The sequence below is a fragment of the Homalodisca vitripennis genome, chromosome 7 (genome assembly GCF_021130785.1).
Source record: "Homalodisca vitripennis isolate AUS2020 chromosome 7, UT_GWSS_2.1, whole genome shotgun sequence".
NCBI lineage: Eukaryota > Metazoa > Arthropoda > Insecta > Hemiptera > Cicadellidae > Homalodisca > Homalodisca vitripennis.
The window spans coordinates 135,529,163-135,553,250 of record NC_060213.1 but is presented as its reverse complement, the minus strand read 5'-3'; the positions used below and the strand labels follow the sequence as shown (position 1 = coordinate 135,553,250).

The 24,088-nt window shown below is 32.5% G+C and overlaps 1 protein-coding gene across 3 annotated transcripts in view; it reads left to right on the top strand.

Annotated features, from left to right (window-relative positions):
- Window positions 1-24,088, top strand: part of LOC124366379 (integrin alpha-PS1) — a 75,428-nt gene that overhangs the window by 18,726 nt on the left and 32,614 nt on the right. For 2 of the 3 annotated variants that reach the window (XM_046822888.1, XM_046822890.1), the window contains exons 2-6: window positions 4,066-4,193; window positions 6,630-6,656; window positions 13,095-13,198; window positions 14,853-14,980; window positions 17,679-17,890. In XM_046822888.1, the coding sequence (XP_046678844.1) occupies window positions 4,066-4,193; window positions 6,630-6,656; window positions 13,095-13,198; window positions 14,853-14,980; window positions 17,679-17,890 (599 nt within the window). The remainder of the gene's footprint in view (window positions 1-4,065; window positions 4,194-6,629; window positions 6,657-13,094; window positions 13,199-14,852; window positions 14,981-17,678; window positions 17,891-24,088) is intronic. The other variant, XM_046822889.1, reaches the window with a different exon arrangement.

Here is a 24,088-nt window from a genome sequence, read left to right as displayed (position 1 = left end):
ATAGATGCAGCATTTTTATTCCTGGTATTGTGGGAGTGTTTTATAGTGCGAGGCTTTACTAATTACATATAGCCTATGTAAAACTAACTGTCTGTACATTTTACCTCTTGTACTGATCAGTTTTTCCGAGTAATGGCAGTTAGAATTTTTCGTTTAGATGGAATAGGCCTAATACAGTTTGGAATTTGTTTTGCTGCATTCAGTGTTTTAAATCTGTTCAAATTAGTAGGCAGAATGATTGTAGAGAGGGCCAGTTGTGGAAGTTGGCCACACCTACTATTATTATCTGGGCTCGGTGAGGATTGAGATGTAAAATAATCCTTTTAACCGAGTATTAAAGGACGCGAAGTGGGAGTCCATTGTATGTAAAACGCCCAAAGACCAGCAAAGGGAGCGATCACCGTCAGTGGGCCTTTTGAGTACAACACTTTGGCTGACAGACAGACGGACAGACACACAGGTGGTCTGGCACTCCAATGCACGGAGATGTGGTGTGAACCATTTGTGGAGAACAGGAACATGTGTTGGTGTTGTATGTAGTTAGTAGTTTGGTTTTGTTGATCATGACATGTCAACTCATCATGTTGCAATTATTCATCTGTCATAGTTTTTGTACAGTGTTATTTCTGATTGTTTAGTAATGTAGAGAGATCGTCTTCTAAATACAGTAGATATTTAAAAGGAAAAAAAGTGGCCTACAATACATGATTTTTAAATTTGTTAGATATTTCAAATTATGGAATATCTTTTAGTAGCCTACTACTGTCTTTTCTTTATGAAAACGGTAAATAGATAATCACATTGAATGTCTGGAACAAGTTGTTATTTTAATTTATTTCCTTTATTTTAAGTATAACTGCAATATATGAAGTGTATGTTGTTTATTTGCAGTTTTTATTCTTTTTAACACGAATCTTTAATGTTAAATTTGAATTTTCAGTCCTCAGTGGTTTAAGACAGTTACCAACTTTTTATGATAAAACATAAGTTAACAAATACTTTACTTTTACTTTAAAATATATGGTACTGTTTAGGCACATATAACCATCTTAATACAGCTGTTTACTAGCGAGCCTCTGATCAAAGGTCATAAGATTGATCAGAAGTCAATTAAACTCCATTGCAACGTCTGGCCGGAGTGATCACGTGCTCTGAGTATCATAAATTATTACATTTATGTTTATCCTTTTTTTTCTTTTTATTTGAATCCCAAATTATAGGAAATGCCGTACAGTAGATGACGTATCAGTATCGTAAAACGTTGAGAATAAATTAAATTGTAATTAGTTAGGTATCATTGAGTATGTAGAAAGTTATTGGTGGTTTCAAAATTTTAATAATATACTTAGTTATACAGGGTGTAAATTAAATCCTGATACACCTGGATATATTCCAAACGGATTGAAATATTGATGTAAAATCTTCACCATACCTATAGAAATACCTTTTGGGACTTTTTGGAGGGTAAAAATATTTCCAAGTGAAGGTGAGGGGGTCAATTAAATTTTCAATTCGCACCCTGTTTGTATTAGCCTAATCAATGTATTTTGTAAGGCATATGAATAAACAATTCAGTATAATCTATAATAAATGCTAAGTAAAATATTAATATTTGAACATAAACATTAGAGATTGAATATCATTACAACACAGTGAACTTCTGAACTGTAGTTATTACAACAAGCTAGGAGTTGTCGTTCCTGAAATATCGTGCCAGACAGACGGATGAGCAAGTGTTGCCACTAACATTCAGACAAAAAAAAAACGATTTGTTTTGCTCAGTATTACTCATTCACACCGTAAGGACACTGTTCTTAAACAGATTAAAATTCTTTCCCACTAAAACATTCAGAAATTTTCTGTTTTGTAAAATATCAGTTTTAGTGGCATAATGATTATAACTAGCATGTGTTGAAGTTTAATCGCTAGTCCAACAAATAATCAGTTGGTGGGATTCGACAATCGAATCTGCGAAGACGTGCTGCATCATTAATTATCGTACGGGAGTTACAAATCGCAGAAACATGTTTATTGTTGTACTACTTACATGAAAACCAGTAGATTCATAGCCTAATTAACAAATTAGCTTAGTTTTGGAAATCTTAATTTGATTGTGCTTTGTGCATCACCATGAGTCTGCCTCATCTATTCGTGGACGACAGCAAATTACTGATTGTAAATACGTGTTGTTTTGTACTTTGTGTATAAAAAAGTGTAAATAGGTGAGAAATTGACAAATTATCGTACTCTTAACAATTATATTTTGATTTCAGTTTCTATTTGTTGTGATTATTTTACAAAATTTGTTACATAATAAAATTGCTTGGGCTTCTGAACACTAACACACAGTATTGAAAGATAATTGCAAAACATATTTCTTCAATCTGTGCATATATTTCTTAGTTTAATTAGCGAAATATTCCCTAAAATATTGCTCTGTAAAGACGTTGCTCTTTGTAAATTAATGCAGTTGAAGGTCACCACTAGTATTTCTTGAAGATGTTGAAAAGTTGGTGAAGTGGTGTTACTCCCACTGTTGATGTTGTGAGGAATGAGCTGGGTAATCTTGCATCAGTGGAAGAGAGCTTCTTTCTTAGTGAAGAGAGAAGTTCTTTGCGTTGACAGATGTCAGTCATTAGCACTTCTCGTGTGGTGTTGATGATTGTCAGCACTCCTTGGTAAACCGAAATTTTGTGCTCTGAAATTTGGCTTCCCTACTCAATACGTTTGTTAGTCTAGTCAAATACAACTATGGGATTGAGTCATCAGAATTATAAAAAACTGAACATATACCTACAGATACAGAAAAAAATTAATACATCTAGGTACATTTTATAAAGCTAAATACCCGTTAATAATAATAACCAGATAAATTACTAATAAATTCAAATAGAATGTATAAAATTAATGTTGTGGCATCACAAGCCGAAACATTCTCAATGCAATGATTAAACATTTCATTTAAACCATCTTTTGACAACTGTTTTATATTTTATTAGAGGTATAAACCTTGCTTTTTCTGGCAACTTATTAAATAATTTATTTTAATCAAAAATGTTTGGTATTTAATAGTTTAAATGATAGAAATTGTAACATTGGTTTGTTCTTTTAGGACAATTATGAGATTCATGTGTAGATGGACAGTTAATAATGTGTTCTTTAACACTTATAAGAAAGCGTTATACTGTAGGCGAGTCACGAGATGACCCCTGTACTCAGTGCAGCTGTGTATTGTAGCGGTATCACCTTATTTTGTAGGCACTTGAGTCAGTAATTACGTCTGCTAATTTAGTGCACACAAGTATAGTTAGAGTCTCAAGATAGGTGATTAGTGCCTTGAATTTGCCGGTATGCAAAGACGCTAGGGGTCTTCTCGTGACTCGCCTACCGTATGCATACCTTTATCAGTGTAATATTACAGTTCGGTAACTAAATGCTTTTAGCTTTATTAGTTTCAAAGTAAAATGATATATAAGCAGATTAGACAAAGACAAGTTCACAGTTCAAATACGTTTATTTATTAACAATTTTTTACTTTATACATGATCCCATGTGCCTTACATGGCACGTGCGGGATTCTGAAAAACATACATTATTAATACACTTTTTCAAATACTGTCATATGGCTACTATACAGTGCAGTAATCCCACCATGTTATCCCAGGAAAACGTTTACTCTATAATTAAATTACTTTTTATAACTAATAATGCAATAACAATTTAACACTAGTAAATACACCATTTTAAAACAAAACATAATAAATATTGTTACAACTACACCAACAAATATGGGTATAGTAAAATTATTAAATATTTAAACTCCTGCAGAAGCAAACTGTTTTTTAGCCATTTCCTTGTGCAGGTTTTCAGTTTTAATTGTGAGTTTAGAAGACAAGCGTGTATTTCGGGAATATTCATTAAATTCATATCTGTACAGGTTTTTATGAATATACAATAAACAGCACAGTGCATATTGTTGATTGAAAGTAAATATATTACATGTGTCTCAATAATATGTGTATGGAATTGTTATTGCAGCGGTGTTGAGTGTTTGTTGTTGCGCAGGTTGCTGGTGGGGGCTCCGCTGGGACAGAATCTACAGCCCGGCACCAACAGGTCGGGGGCGCTGTGGAAGTGTCCGCTGACCACATGGACCGACGACTGCGAGCAGGTCATCACCGACGGCAAGAGAAGTGAGTTGGGGTCCTCACGGTCGTGGTTGCAAAAACTCAGTTAAACTTGATAATCAAGTCTTTGAGAGGAGCACCACTTTTGAAATATCTCCCACTCTTTACTTGCCACTTATACAGTTTAATGAAGTTTGTGAAAATGTATAGGGCTTTGATATTTCAAGACCGCTCCAGGAAATATATAACTCGAAACTCTGTTTGGTTGTATAAGTCAAACAGTTTGCTTAAAACATTTTTTTTTATTTTCCTTTAGTTTTTACCAAAAATAATTTTACTATGCGATACATTTTTAATTGTGCCACTTTTAATTAATAAATTTATTAACAATTAATTTCATAGATTGAGAGAGGAGTATTTATGGGTCTGTTTTGAGTTAAAACCAAATTTTGTTGTTGTACAAGTTTTAAATTCTGTTAAAAGTAAAGTAAAATTGTTTTTTGATGATATTAAAGTGTTTACGTAAATGGATGTTGAACTGTGAAAGTTAACGGTTCCAAAATGAGACTGTAAAATGTTTGTACACTCTGAGGAAAGGTGAGAGTGTAGTGTTAGACCACACGTAGTGAGTAGTAGCATTCGGTACTGTACCCAGCAGTACTCTACTGTACATATGTAGCCACAGGTGATGGAACTGATCTTCTCAGTACAGTCTCGGAACAACCAGTGTGAGTTATTTCTGCTCTCCTAGATTAGTTAAACGTAGAATTGTAACTAAGTAACAACGCTGAATCAGATTTGTGTTGTAGATTATTGTTAGCAAAGTTTTCGTATACACACTAGAGGCAAAATTCCGTGATCTTCATGGAACAAAATGAAAAAGAATATTTTAAACACCATTAATTATCAAAAGTATTCAAGATAAACACCTTTTTTTTACAGTGTGAATTTGCAAATTAATTTATGTGCAGTTTTAATCATGAAATTATTTTCTGTCTATTTTAGTAAATTCAAAAAATAAGTAATCTGAAATCACAAGTAATGTTTTAGTTCTCCTCAGCATGAATTGTCTTTAACGAGTATTATGAAGTAACCACACATAACCATGAACACATCATTCGTTATAGAACTGCCTGCCACCTTTTTACCTTTTTTCAAAATTTTGGATTAGTCAGTCTTTAGTGTTGATGCAATAACAGAAGTGGAATCAGTGTATATAGTATTTGTTTAAAACAAATTTTCTTATAATTATCATATTTAATTTTGATTACATTTTTATCATTGACTTCTCAGTGACTAAATTAATGTCTCCATTTAAGTAACTTTACATGTAAGAACACAATAAATAAGTTTATTATTATTATTTTGAATAAGCCGTAACTTTGTTTGAAATGTTCCAAATTATGGTGTCCTCAGTGCGTATCACTTTCAACTCTAAATTATATATTTTATTTACAAAAATCAATGGATTAAAAAATAATTTAGTTGTTTCCCTCCCGTCAAAAATACATTTTGATGGATACTTTATTTTTCTAACTGTGATTTGGTAAAAACCAAAATCAAATCAACATCATCAAAATTAAAGTTTTTATGTTTGTACATTAATTTCAGTTCAAGTTATGTGGATTTGCTATTGATATCTTAATCCGGCATTACTTAAATGTGACTAACTGTAGAGTATATTGTGTCTTTTCTCAAAAACGAAATTAATACTCTGTTGGACGAAATGTGCAACTGCTCTAATTAGAGATTCTGATATCCTGAAGGTGTGTAGAATCAGAAAACTCATTTGCGCTTTAGTGTGAGTTAAAAAAAATTAAACAGAATTTTTGAAATTCGCAGGAATAAAAAGGTAGATTATACCATGCAAGTAACAGTGGGTTGATTGGATGACCCTCATATTAGATTCAGAATTGTTGAGATTTTTTACTTTGATAAAATACTTCTTTTTAACATACTTTTTATCAAATTGTTTTGTCATTCTTCATTTTTAGATTCAAAACTCATAATATTGTATATTATTTTTTACGGTCAATAATTTTTGAGGTTTTTTTTTGTAGTGCGTAGAAGTTTTATTAAATAATTAGATATTAGTTGTAATTTTAATATAGATGCAATGTTTTTTGTATAGAAGTTTTCAAAAAGTAGTCTGTAATTTACTTTGTACTATAATAGTAGTGATTCAAGTTTTGGTCAAGTTACAGTTTTCGATGAAGTTAAGTTTTTCGAAGCTATAAGGATCGATCACATTATTTGTAAGAACGAGGGCATACACATATCCGAAGTGTCATGTAACATAATAGATGTGTAATATAGTGTTACTAGCACTAACATAATGTACAGGACTAATATGGGATAACCTGTGCTGGCTGGCTGGGGTAGACAATTTCCAAGTAATAATAACTATAAACTCTGTTTAAACCTAGGACATGTGCTCTGGAGAAGGAACTCCACTGATAAAGTCTAACCTCTCTATAAAGCTGATTTGTTTTGTTCCTACAGACGCAGTCGACGGCTTCTATGACTCGTGTAAGTCCTCGAACATAAGCTGGGCTGAGTGTGCCGTGATCCGATTTGCCGTTGCTTTCACCGATCACATTGCATGCGATACTAATACTAACACCTTGCCTTTTCAGTTTTCATACTGCTTTCTTTACGATCTTGCAGAGCGTTTTTGAGTTCATCGGTTTAGTTTTCATGTCTCACCACATTTTCTTTTGTAGGTTGATTTTTTTATGTACTGAAGGTTTTTATTTGAAGTTTAACTTTTAGTTATCAAATAGCATATCTTTATATGAACGAAATCGTATGAGATTTTCAACTAATATATTACTGTGGTTACATAAAAAGTTCTCAAAGTGCATGGAGAAATAACAGAATGACTTCTTGTAATCATGACTGAATATAATCTATAACTCTGATACCTACTAGATTTATTCCTCCACCTATTTATTTCGACTTGAAAACACTATCTTTGCAAGGCTTTTTCGTTTTTGCTTCAAACTAATCTGACTTTGCTACTGAAGCTCATTTCGTGTAATATTTACAGTATTTATGGAGGGATTAAGAACATGGAAGCATCTAGGAGAGTTAATACGGGTGAGAGGTTTGTAGTGATTGGGTATCTGAGTAACTGCGGAGGTGGGGGTTGATCCTACAGGAATAGATCGGAAGAAGGTGGCTGGTTGGATTGGAAGAGTATTGAATTGTTTGGAAGTGATATTTTATAAAACAATTGTTGTTAAATGGTTTCAGCTGTAATAATACAGGCTTATAATAACGAAAAAAATATGGTGTGTTGATTCGCCTGCATTCCTCAATACCTGTTGTACTTACGTGTTGACCGTACCGAGCCGCGTCACAGCAAATGTTTTAACCTTTGAATTGCCAATCAGCGGATATTTCGTTGGTCACGTTGTTTTGTTACTGACGATTAATGGATCATCCGTTGATTTGCATAATTAGTTATTATACTTTATAGTACGCATACTGGTTAACAATCATATTATTTACATACCATTAGAAAAATCAGGAACAACTAAATAACATAATGCCTTGCTTTTTTCCTTTATGTTAATTAACACACAATTACATAATTATGAAGAGAGTTATGGTTGCCAAAAATCAATGACGATCAGTTTGTTGGTCTGTGTACTTTAACCCTTTTAGCGCTATACAATATTTTGTCCGTACATACAGAAAACATTCACGTAAGAAATTCTACCACGATCATTTTTTTAGTGTATTGTAAATTTGTTGGTATATAAACGATCATAATGAACTAAATTACAAGAAAAGAATTATGACAATATTTTAAAATTAATCAGCTGTTTAGTTTGAAATTTAGTGTAAAAAATTTCAAAAAAAGTGAAAACGTAGTGAAAAAGTGAATTCTAAAAAAACTTCATATTACTTTTACAGTTTTTAAAATATTAATCAAAACTAATCTGTTTGTGTTTAGCTTTATTTTCTCTTTCAAGTGGTATTATGTTTTGCAGTTAAATATTTTTTTCATTGTTCTATTTGTCATGTGAAACTGAAGAAATTATATACTGTAAATAAATATTTTTTTAATTAAAAAATTATACTTAAAAATAAGATTTGTTTTACAGTTTTTAAGGAGGAAATTTATTTTTTTGTTAAATGTAAAAATTTAAGAAAATATCTCAATTTTTAAATTAAAACCATTTTTTAGTAATACACTGCAAAACGGCAGAAATAGGCCTGGAATCCTTCAGTAGTACTGGTTGGGAAATCCCCGGTATTCTTGGAAATGACTTAATTTTTGGCCTGTCACTAAAAGGGTTAACCAATGGTAGGGTTTTGTCATCAGTGCTTCATCTTGTTTACTTGTTCTTTAGTTACAATAAGCACTCACGAGCATTAACTTGTTCTTTAGTTACAATAAGCACTCAAGAGCAGTAACTTGTTCTTTGGTTACAATAAGCACTCAAGAGCATTATAACAAGTTATAATTTTGTTCGAATTCCTGTTTCTATGGCAACAAAATATGTGTTTATGTACTATTTTCATTGTATGTACTATAAGCCATATAATGCAATAATTGTTGTAATTAGAAAAAATTTAGAATATTTTGGCTATATTAAAATTATTTATATACCTATCTCCCCTAGTTACATCCCCACTCTTTTTGTTTTTACAACCAGTTTTTATAACTGAGTCAAAGAAAATTTGACATTTTAATATTTTGACCAGTAGTATTCTCTAGTTCAAAGTTTTTCACATTACATAAAAAAAGTCAACAAATTGCGTGTAATAGCTGGCCAGTTAGAGAAAAATACTTTCGGTTCGAGGGTTAAATAGTCATGCTGGAATTTTGCTACACCACAGTAAAAGCGTGGTGTATTAATACTCTCCAAGGTGGGTAGTTTGGCACCAATGTTAATGATTATTTGGTGACATAAACAGGTACTTAAACTTTATGGAGTCGATGGAGTATATATACACGGAATATTGGGGTATCACACGAACTTTGGAGTATATGTAATATAGTGGTTTTCTACCATCGTATAACACTTATTTTTGTAATGCAAAGTGCAACTTTTACGATCTTTTTGTTATCTGGCTAAAAAAACTGACAGCTTTAATTTTCAATGGATTTTTATAATCAAATAAACTATATAAATTTTGTAATCTGGAAATTATTTGGTAGTGATGAGGTATTGATAAATAGGAAATCATTGCATCGATGTTTCTGAACGTGTAATATATATTCTCTAAAAAAAACTAATAAACAAAATATCCAATTTACAAAAATTGGTGAGGTAACATTTTAAACAATTGGATGATTGTTTTACTTCCTTTTTGTCGAAGTAAGGAAACAAGGGGAAGAATTAATGAGGCTTTATCGTAATAGTTTCGTTAAGCCTCTTATTAAGATCGTTTCAATACATTATCTGCGGAAATAATACAACATCCAAGCCTAAAATGTGGAAAAATATAAATAAATGGTTTTACTCGCCCAAAAAGATGTCCGGGTGTGGAACTTGTTGACTAGAATTGATGACATAATTTCCGGGTCTGGAATTCCCATTCAGCCCGTACTCAATACTCTGCAGGTTTTCACCGCCATCTTCACTGCTACCTGAATAAGTTTTTTTTTAAAGATTTATTGGTTTAAAAAATGTATGATATGAACATTTTTCTAAAGAATAATACCAGGTGGAGATATTTTTTCCAATTTTTGGTTCAAAGAACTGTTCTTTCGTCATTTGGAATGTTCCAAAAGTCAAATTCCCCACCAGAGCAGAATTATGTGGGGTGTATTTTATGAAGCTTTCACCGTTCTGAGAGGTCACGCTAGTAAGGTGCCAGACATGTATCGGAGGCTCTGATTTTAACTTTAGGATAAAGTTTAAAACTATTATAAATGAAATTGTCTCAAATTCGTAAATCTGTAACTTTATAAGGAAAAGACATTAAAAATAGAGTTTCGTATTGGAAAGTCTGTACTCAATATAAATTATAAACAAGTATTTACAATAGATTCATTAGCATTGAGATATTAACATCTAATTTCTGAAGCGAAACATTTATGGAGTGGCGACTAATTCCTATTTATAATGTAGTTTGAAACATTAGCCCTGTGTTAAAAGTGGAACATCAGATGTGTGAGCGGTAGCTCACTAGCGATTTGTGCTAACCTGCATATTTCCAAAATTCTACAGGAATAACTAGACAAAGTGTAATAGTTTCATTTGAATCATCAAGATAGTCACTATTAACTTGAAATCATGTTCATTCTTGTACACTTTTGTTTTCAGCTACACTAACGTGTGAAGGTGCTGCCAAATTGTGCGATATCAGATAACCACGTTCACTCATTGTCTTTTGTGAATATTGTAAAGTAGCTATACATTACATAGTCTGTTGCTTTTGGTTCCGAATAATATTTAGTTGAATCAACCTTAGAGTGATGTTAACTTTTGAGCAATTATTGTGTTTTAGATCGTACTGTTTAAATAGACAAATTTTGTAGCGTAGACATTTAATTTTGTAGTTCTTCTTGTATCTGTAGCTATTCTGCATGTTGCACCAGAAATTGTGAATGAATGGACTTGTAAAAATATGTAATGAAATTATACAGTTGTGTTTCTTAGTGTAAATTGATGTTGATGATGTTTCTTCTAGGCACCTTTACGTTTATGAGATGTGTGTAATCAGTGACAATTTCGGGCTAAGAAGGTAGTCCAGATGATTATTTTTCCAGATGAGTGTTTTCTTGATTTTCTCCTGTCAAAATTTAAGATGCCCGTTGATCACGCTTATGGCAAATCTTGTTTTACAAAGTTTGTGAATGTAATTTGTTTACTATATACGGCTCGGCAGAATTGCTTAGGCTGGAGGCTTTGTGAGAGGGGGAATGGTTTGAAAGTGAAGACGGTAAATATGAAGTTCTTATAATGCAAAGGGTCGTTGTCGAGTTTTCCGGTATTCCCCCTTGACGTCTCCAGCCCTGGCCATTAGGCTATTAATGCTTAGCTAAATGTATATTTTAGTTTTAACTGTTTATACCTGAGATATGTGACTTTCAATATTATTTTCTCATTACCTGTTTATGTTTTCGTATTTAAAGATATGAGTAGCCTTACAAATTTCAATCACGCATTTAGTGTGTAAAATATTTTGAGGAATAAAATATATTTTGTACATCAATAACATGGTGTGTCAATGTCTTTAAATTTATTAAAACAAAGTATTAATAATTTGAGCTGTACACAGTTATTTTAATTTTTTAGCAACTCTCATACAAGTATTACAGTTTTACTCTATTATTCAGCGAAAGATGTACTCAAAATTAATTTTAAGTTTAAATTTTGGTTGCTAAGTATTACAAAGTGTAGTGCATTTACATTTTTTACGTTTAAAATAATTACTCATGAACATGTTTCCATAATAGTGGATTTAAGAATGAGCATGGCCAAAAATCTGTAGAAATGTTATTCTTGTAAAACTTAAAATTGGTCTAAACTTGAAGTCTTAAATTTTAAGTTTTCAATCTTGACACTTAATCCCTTACACTTTATTTTAAGCGTTCTATCTATTAGTGTACCATAGAAATTGTGTCCGATACAATTTTTATATAACTTACTTGAGTATTTTTATAAAATAAATGTCTAACAAATACCAAATCCTTAGATTGAATTAGCAAATTAATTATTGGAAAACTTACAAATTTATTTTAGAACTTTTGTGCATTAACAAAACTGTAACTGTTAGCCCATTGCAGATCTACAATTGCAACTTGTAATGTTTTGAATATGATTTAATTTGAGATTTTCTCACTCAATGTTAATACACTGTGCAACACGCTTAGTAACATACCGTCATTGCAGTGATAATCTCATTGTGAGTTATCGAAAACCTGGTCTCAAGATTTGATGATGAGATGGCCTCTTCCCTGCCATTATGATCAAAAAGTACCTAATAAAGTATTTAAAACCCTTGATGTCGCATCACAACGGCACTTGAACCTATCCTAAATGAGCGTGAATGCGTAGCAGGTCATGCACATCCTAATTTCAAAAACATAGAAAGTCATCGGAACATATTAAGTAGGCGTGCAGAAAATTCATATTTAAAAAAATGTTTGTACCGCACATATATCCATTTTAGTAGGAAGCAGCCTTTCGTAGAAGATATCTGCAGTAGTTTGTAGAATCGCATGGAAAGAATTGATTGAGGAACTTGAGACTTTGACAGTTCATAGAAGTGATGCTATATGAAAATAGCTTCTGATATGAAAACATAAAGCAATAAATAGGCACAAACTTTATTACAGTTGAGTCACTTTTTTTAAACAAAATAGCTCACATCTTACAACACAAACTTGGAACTTTTTACTGATAAAGTTTGTATGCTTGAAGACATTTACAAATTAGATGTACGGTTTAATGTTACGTAGTGTTGAGCAGGACATAATACGACAGCTATTTTTTCAGTTCAATTTTGTAAAGTTGAATTATCGATTTTAATAATAAAATCCAAATACAGTAAAACATGTCATAACCGGCCTAATGCCGCTGCAGACAGGGTATTGTTAAAGCCGGATATGGAAATTTTTATATTAAGAACATAAGTTGTTTATAGCAAATGCACTATCGATGTTGAGGTTTACAATTTTACAAACAAGTTATTTTACATTTGGGATTGTCTAAACTAAACATGAAATCATAGACTGGTAGGCCTCATGGTGTGCTTCCAGGGTGCGCAAAAGGTTCTTGAGCAATGTATGATCTGCAATTGATTAACTGTTGATTAACAATTTTATATTATTTGAATAATGCTAACCAATATTATAACTAATTTTCACTTATCAGTTCAAGTTTTTGTGTTGAAAATGTAAAACTAGCAGATTTACAATGTTGTATTTTATTCTATCTGATAGTTGATCTGAAGTTAGTGATGGTTATAGAAGTGGTGTGTTAACGACGATGTGTTGTGCAGCCATAGACTCGGACAACCTGATGCCACCACTGGACGATGAGATCAAGGACAACCAATGGCTAGGAGTCACCGTGCGGAGTCAGGGAGCCGGCGGGAAAGTCATAGTGAGTCATTGTCAGTATTACTAACACTACAAGTAACCTGTGAAGAATTGTAGTCAGGTCTGTAGAGAGGTGTAGTCAAAGACTACCACACCTTCAGGAACTTGTGTAACAGTTCTCATGAGACTAAGCTTTTGGATGAGCAAGTATTAAATTTGGTAGTCTGTTATATCGTCTAAAACCTAACTTTCAGACTGTTAAATGTAATTTATGAGTTTATTTTCCGGTTAAAATCTACATCAATTTCCAGGTAGTAGAACATTGAGGGGTTTTCAATTCTTACATACAGTGCAACCTCGTTAGCCGGGACTGCGGCCAATCCGACAACGAAAATTTGGGTTAAATGGAGAATGTTAAAAAAATAAAGAATAACATGTATAAAAAAAAAATTTTTACTGTGGAAGAGCGCTTAAAAATTCATCGATAAAGCATAAATACAGTATAATTTTTCAGAAAGAAATTTGTTGATTTGAGTTGCGTTAACTTTGAATGCCATTTCCGTGCTGTACGGTCACGCATCCGTTTTAACAATCATGAGAAGCCTTGTTGCTCGAAATAAACTATTAATTCGCACAAATGAGATGCTGCTTCTGCAAGGCTTATAACTGCGATATTTACAGTGTTTTTTTTGTAAGTATCCTCTCTGTTATCAGCATCTTTATCACAAGTCGCAATACATGTAATTTGGTCATCAGTAAGAGTACCGTAGCTTCCGGTGTTGTCAGCCTCCAGCCACCTTTCAATATTATTAATGTCAACGTTTGAGAATCCATCGACGTTTATGCCAACGGAGCAGGTAGACTATCCCCCTCTCCTCCCACGTTGTCAGCGTCCGGCTGACTCTCGAGTTCTACAAACAGTTTAGTGATAAACAAACATCCACCTTACACTCTGCAGTCTGGGTGGACGAAAAAAGTTAATTTAAAATTTTCCTGAACTGAATCCGGGTTACCCGGAGATTGGACATAAAGGAGTCCGACTTAACGAGGTTGCTTTGTAATTCTAGTCTGTTTTGTGTCTCATTTAAAATAAACATATTCTCTTGTAAAAGATTTAGATATTCTCCGTTAATAATCTCATCCCTATCTAGAGAAAGCTTTTCTCAGTTTGTCTTGAACATCCTCCCTCGATGTTCTCTGATCCTTGGAGAGAGCGCTCTTGCCAGTTGGTCTTGAATATGAACCCTACTTTGATCTATGACCTCTGGAGAAAGAACTCTTTCTGTTTGTCTTTAATATGCACTCTACTTTGATTTATGACCCCTGGAGAGAAGAGCTCTTGCCAGTTGCTCTCAGAAAGAGCAGATTGCTGCACAAACTAAGGTATTGGTGTTTTGGTCTGAGTTTGAGATATCATAGAGTCAAATCTTGTAGAACTGTAAACTGTCTGTCAACTCGGTATTGTACCGACTCTCCTTACTCTGTGTGACAAAACTGTAGCTCATGGTGAATAATACTACTAATGTTAAAAAACCGTGCTTGTGTACATTTAATGTTCCTATGACTTCTCTAATGGAATTGTGAAAATGAATGTATAAAATTAGTTTATGTGGCCAAAATAGTACTTTTTTTATTTTGACTCTATAAATAAAAATAATAATCCACCATTCTCGAAGTTGTGGAACGCCAGATATGATGAATGGTATTTGCGTGTCCAGGTGTGCGCTCACCGCTACATACGGAAGGGGGAGGAGTACCAGTGGGGGCAAGGGCTGTGCTACTCCTTGACGCAACGTTTGGACTACGAAGACAGCTGGGAACCCTGCAAGGGCAAACCTACCAATCTGTGAGTTCATCCTATGTTCACTTCGTCGTTGTTCTTTATTTAACAATTTACAGACTACAATCTTTTGATGAGTTGTATTTAACCCTTTTAGGACCGCGCGTTTTCAGATTTTCTATGCCTAAAAGACCGCCTTGTATTTTTAAAAAGTGTAAGGGTTTGGGTAAAAATTGTATATTCTAAAGTAGTGGAGATAATTCAATAATTTTTTCAACAATTTTTTCTGCAAGAAGTGACTAACAATAAGAAAATAGGTTTTACTTAGTGCAAATCAAAAAAAGGTTTGTTAACACCTATAAATAAAAAAAGTTTTTTGAAAAAAAAAATTATTTTTTGGTTTACAGGAATTTTGTGTAATCTAAAAAAAATAGAACAGTCCACACATATAGATACATGTATTTACAAGTTATTGCTTAGGAGATTGCAACTTATTTCAATACTTTTCTTCAATAAATGGCTGAGATACGAGGAAAAATAATAATAATGGTAAAAATTAGAAAATAGATAGAAGCAGAATAAGATAACTTAACGACAGAGAACAGGCCAATTAAGCAGTAATGAAACAATATTTTGTCTTTAACTCAGTTATTTCATTGTCTTATTAAGTTTGAAAGTTCATGAGAACTATTCTAAAACTTACTCATAAATTATTTTGCACAAAGAAGAAATGTTACAGAACTGCTGACAAGTCTAACAAACATGTTTGGTGAGGCACACTCCATGTAAGCCTTTATTACATTTGACACAGGCAGTTCTGGATCTCTTCATCTTATCTTTTAGTCATTTTTAGTCATACTCGTCTAAAAACAATGAACAAAACGTAAACAAACTCGGCAGGCCGTGTCAGTCAGCTGGCGCTGGCGATCGCGTGTTGGTCGCGGCTGAGAGCTAGCGCTACCAACTGCGCAATTTATCATTTCCCACTCCTCCGTGGATTAAAATTTAACTCAATTCAAAGACGATTGTGAATGTAGAAACTAATCAATAGATGTGGAGTCAAAATTTGGTTGAATCAAAGTTATTAATTATTTTCTTATACCCATAAAACCAAACTACTGATAAATTGTTAGTTGGTATTTTTAGCCTAAAAGACAAACTAACGATATATCGTTAGTTGGTCCTAAAAGGGTTAAGTGTTAGATTTTATGAGTACTCTTACAGTGATTTCTCGGAACGTTTATTCTTTTCATGTTAGTAGAGATCGGCCCCGTAGAAAAATCAAATCAAATACAGTTTGATATGATTAAGTAATGAATCAATAAATAGCTAAAACAGAGTATCAAAGAACCTGACAGAACCTAACGAAAAGGCTTGCCAAAAATGTAACAATCTAACATCATCACATGTGTTCCTATGTCAAATGATAAAATGTTATATGATTGTATTTGGTGAGTTTACAAATTTGTTTATTCTGTCTCTCTTTGCCATCATGGTGTTATCCGTTAGACCAATCAATGCAAAAATGTTAGAATTTAATTTTTATCTTTAATTTTGATTCAAAATCAATAGTGTTCTTCTTTCGACTAAGAGGAACCTATGTAACGAAATTCAATTCGCTATGTCTTTTCTATCAAATGTTATCGTATATGCATAAGGACAAGAACACAATTTTAAAAGGATTCTTGTGGGTCCTTAATAAATCTCTGGTCATTGTTCTGAGAAATATGACAAGAGTATCCACTCTTAACGGCGACTGTTTACAATTTAGTTTGTTCAAATTCCTGTCTTAAAAAATTCAAGTTTCAAGTAGATTAAAATTAATTAGATTTGGTGTGGGTTTTAAATGTATGTTCAGTAATGTGATACTTAATCTTGGCACGTACAGTGGTTTTTTTTTACTTTAAAATGTCTTACTTTATTAGTTTTGTGTTTCGCACTATTTACAAAAAGTAAAGGTCAGATATAATTGATTGAAATGTTTTTTCTCAGTATTGTGTAATATATAACAAAAACAAGTCCATGACATATATGTTATCATTTAATTAAGACAGTGATTTATATTATTTTTTTGTATATACTGTAGAAGTGTCAATAGAAGGATTGAGCTGAAAGTGAACTTAGTTAGCACATGAATAGTATAACCTTAAAATATGCATCTTCAAAATAATCTTTGTTTTTACATTGTTAAATTAACCCTTTTAGTGCTACAACATCTTGTCTGGTACCATATATAAAAGTGCTAAGCAATTCTATACATAAAAAGAGTTGGCCAAAATTGTACCATTTATTTTTTATTTGTGGTCATATCTTGTTACTTTATGATTAATTTTGAAAAGAAATAATCAAAGAATAAAAAAAACACATTTTAAAATTTGAGTATATTTTTTGTGTATTCAAAATTTCATTTACATAAAAATGTTTAACTTTTATTTTTTCTGTATTTGTAACACAATTTGAGTAGGCTATATAATTTCATTATTGCTAAAAATTTAAGAGCATTGATCAAATATATAAATTTGTTGTCCATGTAAGTATTACTAACCTTGTTCGTATTTCACTTCAGTGAAATATAAACATTTTGTCAGCGGCAATAAATAACCTAATATTGATACTCTAGCTTTTGGAGTGAATTAACATTATTTGCAGTCAGTAATAATTACAATCTAGGGAGACATATATGTAAAATATGCAGTGTATACCATGTAGAGGCTGTAACACGTGTAATGTAGTCTCGCCAGTAGTACAGGAATGTCTTACGCAGGGCCCACGAGCAGTACGGCTATTGCCAGGCCGGCACCAGTGGTCTGCTGCTCAACGACGATACGGCTTTGATTGGCACCCCTGGGCCGTACACGTGGCGAGGCACTGTCTTTGTCTTCAGCGTCTCCGATGATTTCCTACTGCGGGACAAGAACTTCTACTACGGCCCTGTCATCGAGGGGGAGGCTCCTGTCGACAAGTACAGTTATCTAGGTGGGTGACAACCTTATGATTGTTGTTTATATTGTGTTGCACCCTGTGAGAGCCAGGATTAAAAATTGGTCTGCACCAAACAGGCATAGTGTAGTCGTTTGACAGTTGCATACTAGTAATGAGCTGAACACAAAAAACATGCGTATCTTTACCAAGTTGGAAGATTGTTAGTTAGGATCTTGCTCACTCTCTCTGTAGTTGACAGATTGCCCAGTGGCCATGAAATATCCCATTTGTATTTATTTTAATTTGTTGATGTCAAGAATAAGACGAATGAACTTCAATTTCATAAAAATCTGTTGTTCCCACTCTATCCTTTATAAAGGCGTGTGGTACTCTTTTCTTATCAAAAGCTAAGTACAGAAAGATTAAACTTTATCATAAGTTCTAAACAGTAAAAGTATTTGTGAGAAAACCAGATGTGCGTATAATCACGTACTTACTTAGAATAGAAAATAAATAGAAAAATTATTTATTTCTTGAAAATATGTACAATAATAAAATTATATAAACATCATTTATACCTTAAGCACAAAACATTGCTCCTTAGTTGTAGACACAATTGACATGAAAATAAAAATAAAACAATCTAACTTTTTGTTAAAGAAATATGAACATGTCTTTTTTTTTTATATTAATACAGCTAAGGTACATCAATAAACAAAATTCAAGAAAACAAAATAGGACCTCAAAAGGCAAGGAACTGCCTGTGTAGAGGCTCCAACTTTCTTAGAAAAACAAAAGAAAACAACACTCAAGCAAATGAAATTAACAAATAAATTCAAATACGATAAATCTTCCCATTTAAACTAAGCTTTAAATAAAACAAATTTGAATAAAAAACACATTATATAATTTTCAAAGTCTAAAGCTAATTCAGTACATAAAATGCCATAAATATAAATTATAACCATATCCAGTTATTATATCTTCCATATAGACTTAACGTTTGTACAGACTTAACCAACAATAAACTTAAAATTAATTATCAACTATTTATATTTACTAGAAAATCAACACTTTCAAAAGACAATAACCACGTTTTTAATTTAATTTTTGAAAATGATTTAGAATTATTACAATTTATTATTACACTTCGCAAAACGTTGTAAATTTTGGGTCCTAAAAAAGATGTAACCTTTTTGAAAAAAAAAGTTAAATTAGGCTTGGGCACAGTAAATACAGGTTTCATTTCTTAATTTAGAGATATAATAACTACTATTTTTTTTGTGGTAAATTCCCACTTCTTACATAAAACAGCTTTTAGGACCTTGAAAACAAACAAAAATGCTTCAGAGGAAGAATTTTTACTAGTTACAAATAGAGGATACAAAGCTTCTGTCTTCACCTTTCCTGTCATTAATCTTAAAAAAAAACTTTTGCAAAAGAAAAAATCGGTTTTGATATTTGATTCATAATTCCCACCCCTACAAATTAAACCATATTCCATTCTACTATTAACTAATGAGAAATAAACCGTTCTTAAAACTTGTTCTCTACAAATTGTTTTCAAAGTAAAAACATCTCAATACATTAGTAAGTTTAGACTTCAAATTTTGTATATGTTTCTTCCAATTTAACTCATGATCTAATATAACTCCTAAATACTTCATAGTGGTTGTCTGACCTACTATAGCACATTCAATATTGCATTTGGATTGAAAACAAAGGCATTTAGCACATTTATAAACTATACAGTCTTGGAATTTCTTCTCAATCCTTAAATTAAAGTTTTATATATTTTGTCTTGGCAGGACTTAGCAGCATATTATTACTAGAAAACCACCATTGAAGTGCATTCAAATCAAAAACTAAGGGAATTTTGACCGTTTCCCAATCATCTTCAACATAACATAAGGCTGTATCATCAGCAAAAGAAGTTATGGTGACCGTGAAAACGTGCATCGCAAAGATCATTAATATAAATTAAAAATAAGATCGGACCAAGCACAGATCCTTGGGGTACACTGTGTTTTATTATGCCAAAGTCACTGATTGTTTTACAAACTTTTACACATTGTTTTCTATCTGTTAAATAGCTTTGAAACCATTTTTAAAACTTTACCTCTGATTCCACAGCCAAACATTTTTTCTAAGAGTATCCTATGATCCACTGTATCGAAAGCTTTCTTAATATCCAAAAACAGACCAGTAACCTTTTTAGCTGAATTCAAACCAAAGTAAACATTTTCTAAAAAATTTCTTAAAGCATCTTCTGTATTTAAAACCACTTCTAAATCCAAACTGGTTTTTACTAAAAAAAAAAAATTATTTTTTGAAGAAATTTTATTAATTTTTTCTTCATTACTTTCTCATAAATCTTAGCAAATGTTGAAAGGAGCCATATAGGCCAAAAGTTATTGCAATAATTTTTTGAATTGCAAAGGAATCACTACAGCCTGTTTTAATTTATCAGGAAATATACATTCATTAAAACTAAAATTAATTAAATAATGTAAAAACTTCCAATATTTCTTTCAGAATGGACTTAATTAAAGTAGAGTTGATACCATCGATGCCAGGTGATGTACTGTTTTTTAATGAATGAATTGCAATTGTTAGGTCTTCGACGTTTACTTCATCCAAAAACATTGATTTTAACGTAAATTTCTGGGGAAAAATATTGTTTATACTCCAAATTATTAAAGTTATCTGGCTTTTCACTAGAAATATTTAGTTTATCAACAACAGAGAGAAAAAACATTGTTTAAACTCATTTGCCACAACATGTGGATCACTAACTGTACTTCCATTATACAATTAAGGCTATTTTTCCAGGTTTTCGAGTTTTCTGACCAGTAACATCATTTATTACCCTCCAAGTAGACTTTGAATCACCTCGACAGTTTTCTAAAAGAAGACTATAATATGAATCACGCAATAAACGGATATCTGACACAAGCTTATTCCTAAGTTTTTTTAAAATAAATTTTCAACCTAACGTTCTCTGGATGCCCTTTTAACTTTTTCAAACAGCTTATTTTTAAACTTAATTCGACGGCAAATAAAATCATTCATCCACGGCTTTAACTTACAGACAGACCATAGCCCTATTTGCAGTCTCAAATTTACTTATAGAAATTGCATGAATTAAAAACATTAAGAAAAACGTCAAAAGCATCAGAAGGGTTAGGCTGACAATAAACATCCGTCCAATCCGTGTTAGCAAGAACCGATCTAAGTGTTGGCGTAATTGATGCGGTAAGAACCGGTTGGTAGCATGAGAAGCAAAGGTCAGCTGCACCCTGCCGCCTGCACACACACACGCACACGCACCACAATCATACAATGATCAGTTATGTTTGCTTGTACAAACAGTTGCCTCTATCTCCGTCTCATCTTTACTATTTACTTGTGCAAAAACATGATCAATACAAGTTCTTGTTTCGTCAGTAATCCTAGTCGGATCTTTTATTAAGCATTCTAGTCCACCAAAAGATAATATATTATTATACCGATCTACTAAATTGTCATCACATAAAATATTGAAATTAACATCACCAACAAAAAAGACGTGTTTTTAAAAGATTTAAAAAAGTTATTTTTTATAAAAAAATTAGTAAGCTCATTTAAAAACAAACTTTTGTCGTACAAATGTAATCTATATATAGCTATTAGCAAAAACTCCTGGTTTAAAAAACTAAATTCTACTGTTACAATATCTGCCGACTTAAAATTAACGGGATTAAATTTTATGACGGGTAATTTATCTTGATTCCTTATATAAACCACAACTCCACCAGCTCGATAAGTTTCATTATTTTTAAAAAAGCTAATATAATTTGGAATGTCATAGAACTGTATTTCGTTACATTTAACCCATATTTCAGATAATATTATTATTTCTGGATAAAACTTTCTAGCTGTCAGTTCAGTTAAAAATTACTTCTTAAGCTTCTAATATTCTGATGAATTAAACTTAACTCACGGACTTTTAGTGGTTACACATCAAGAAACAAACTACACATGTTACTGTTTTATTAATTAGGAAAAGTACAGGGAGACACCCAAAAGAAACCAAGATTATTTTAAAAAGCTGTATATTTAATATTTTTTACAAAACAACCTATTCCCTTCAAAGCACCCTCCATTATACTTGATAATTTATCAAAAGAGAGATTCCACATTTCAAAACATGGCTTGAACTTATCTTCAATAACGGATATTCTCCCCTTGTTGTTTCTAGATGTCATCAAAGCTTTCATGCTTCTCTTGATGATGAGAAAATTAAAAAATTTGTAGAACTAAGTCAAATGAGTTCAAGGGGATTAAGGCAGAGGTGCCGTTTTTTGCCAAAAACTGACTAACAGAGGTGGCTGTGTGTGCAGTTTGTTGTCATGGTGGAAAAACCAGGCCCCTGTGCCACAAATCAGGTCTCTTTGATGAACACTGTTGCATAGACAGATTCTCTAACTAAAAGGCTTAGTTAAGATTCTGGCCATCAAACTGTTTCTCAAATTTTTCAACATTTTTTTCCCTTCAGGCTGTTGATGATTAATCGGAATAAGTCGGTTATCAATACGAATGTTGAGTTTAGCTACATTTCACTTCCGCCAGTGCAGTGTCTAAAATGTGACACTGTCGCAGACCTTACTTCTGAAATATGGATACCGTGTCATGTCTGAAGAGATCCAAAAATATTTGGTGACAAAGACGTTCAAACGAACTCTGGCATCGTTTCAACATCAGAGACACCTGGACTACAAAATATAGCGTAATCTAGCTGAAGAGGTGTTCTCACTGTCTCATCAGGTGCACAATTGAGTGTACTAAAATTTTTTAGACACAATCCCAAAACACGATGCATCGACAGAGTTTTCAACAGAGTAATGGGGCTAAACTCAACATTTGACTTGAATCAACCTTGTCACCATAGCTATGTTGCGTGTTAGTTATCAATAGACATTTCACCAATTTTAAAATAAGGAAACCATTCATACACTTGAGTTTTTCTCCTTATGTCATCTTTATAAGCTGTTCTCAACAGTAAAACTGTTACAGCACCGTTTTTACTGAGCAGGGAGCAAATTTCCACTGATGCACATTGTTCACGTAAATTTGTCATTGTATAAAAGAAAGAGAGAACAATCAGTACTAGCTAAACAGCCATTGCGGTTAAAGAGAACAAGCCAGGTCACCTGCATTGCAATAGGCCATCCTACACATTATACATGCATAATGGAATAATCACATAATACGCATATCCATTCCCTACCAGTTCTATTCTGATATCTTTGGGGGGTAACCCCTCACATCGTAGGCCTAATTAAAATTCCAAATTAATATAGTTAAGATGTAAAAATGAACTAAAAATACAACAGTTATATCATATGACTTGGTTGAAAGTTGACCTATACTTCAAAGTACTCACAATATCCAAGCATTTTCAAGTCAACCCTAATTTAACTGTGGTTTTAAATCTGTTTAGAGACATGTCTTGACTTATCGAGGTAGTAATACATTGAATCGCTCATTGCCTTGATGTACAAAGCTGTTCCAAGTGCTAGAGTAAACACATATTTGTGGAACAATAGTTAGCCTGTTTCTTGTTTTATAGCCGTGAATATCAGTTATATGTTGAAAAGTGTGGAGGTCTTCCTTAATATAGATTAGTGTGGGCAAAATAACAAAGATGGGAGAGGGAGGATGCTTAGTTTTATACAAAATTGTTTACAGTGGGCAAAATTAGGTAAATTACAAATGAGCATAATGAATTTTTATGTGAAACTATTTGGACTCAGAAACTATTTGACCGATCATTATGAAAATTTGTATGTATATGTATTTTTCCATGTAGAAGGTTTATATGCTATGCCCATTGATGTAACTCACCACCAGGCGGTGCTTATTAAATAGCCAAACACTATTTGAAGGCGCTATTTTTGTATGCATATTTGTATTTAACCCTTATAACCCAGGTGGACAATATATTGACCGCCGAATACTACGCGAAGTGTACGGGCGGACAATTTAGTGTCCGCCGATTTCATGTTTTGAAATAAAGTATATTTGCTCAAGAAATATATATTTAATTGTGTTTATAGTTTTTTGTAGTTTATTGGTGATTTAGTAATCAATATAAATCATCTATTTAAAAGTCTTTGACTTTTTTTTATTCTAAATACTGAGTCGTCCACAGCTGATCAATGCGTCTTGGCAGTCGGCAGGCGATGCTGTTTTACTCTGCTTCAAACAACT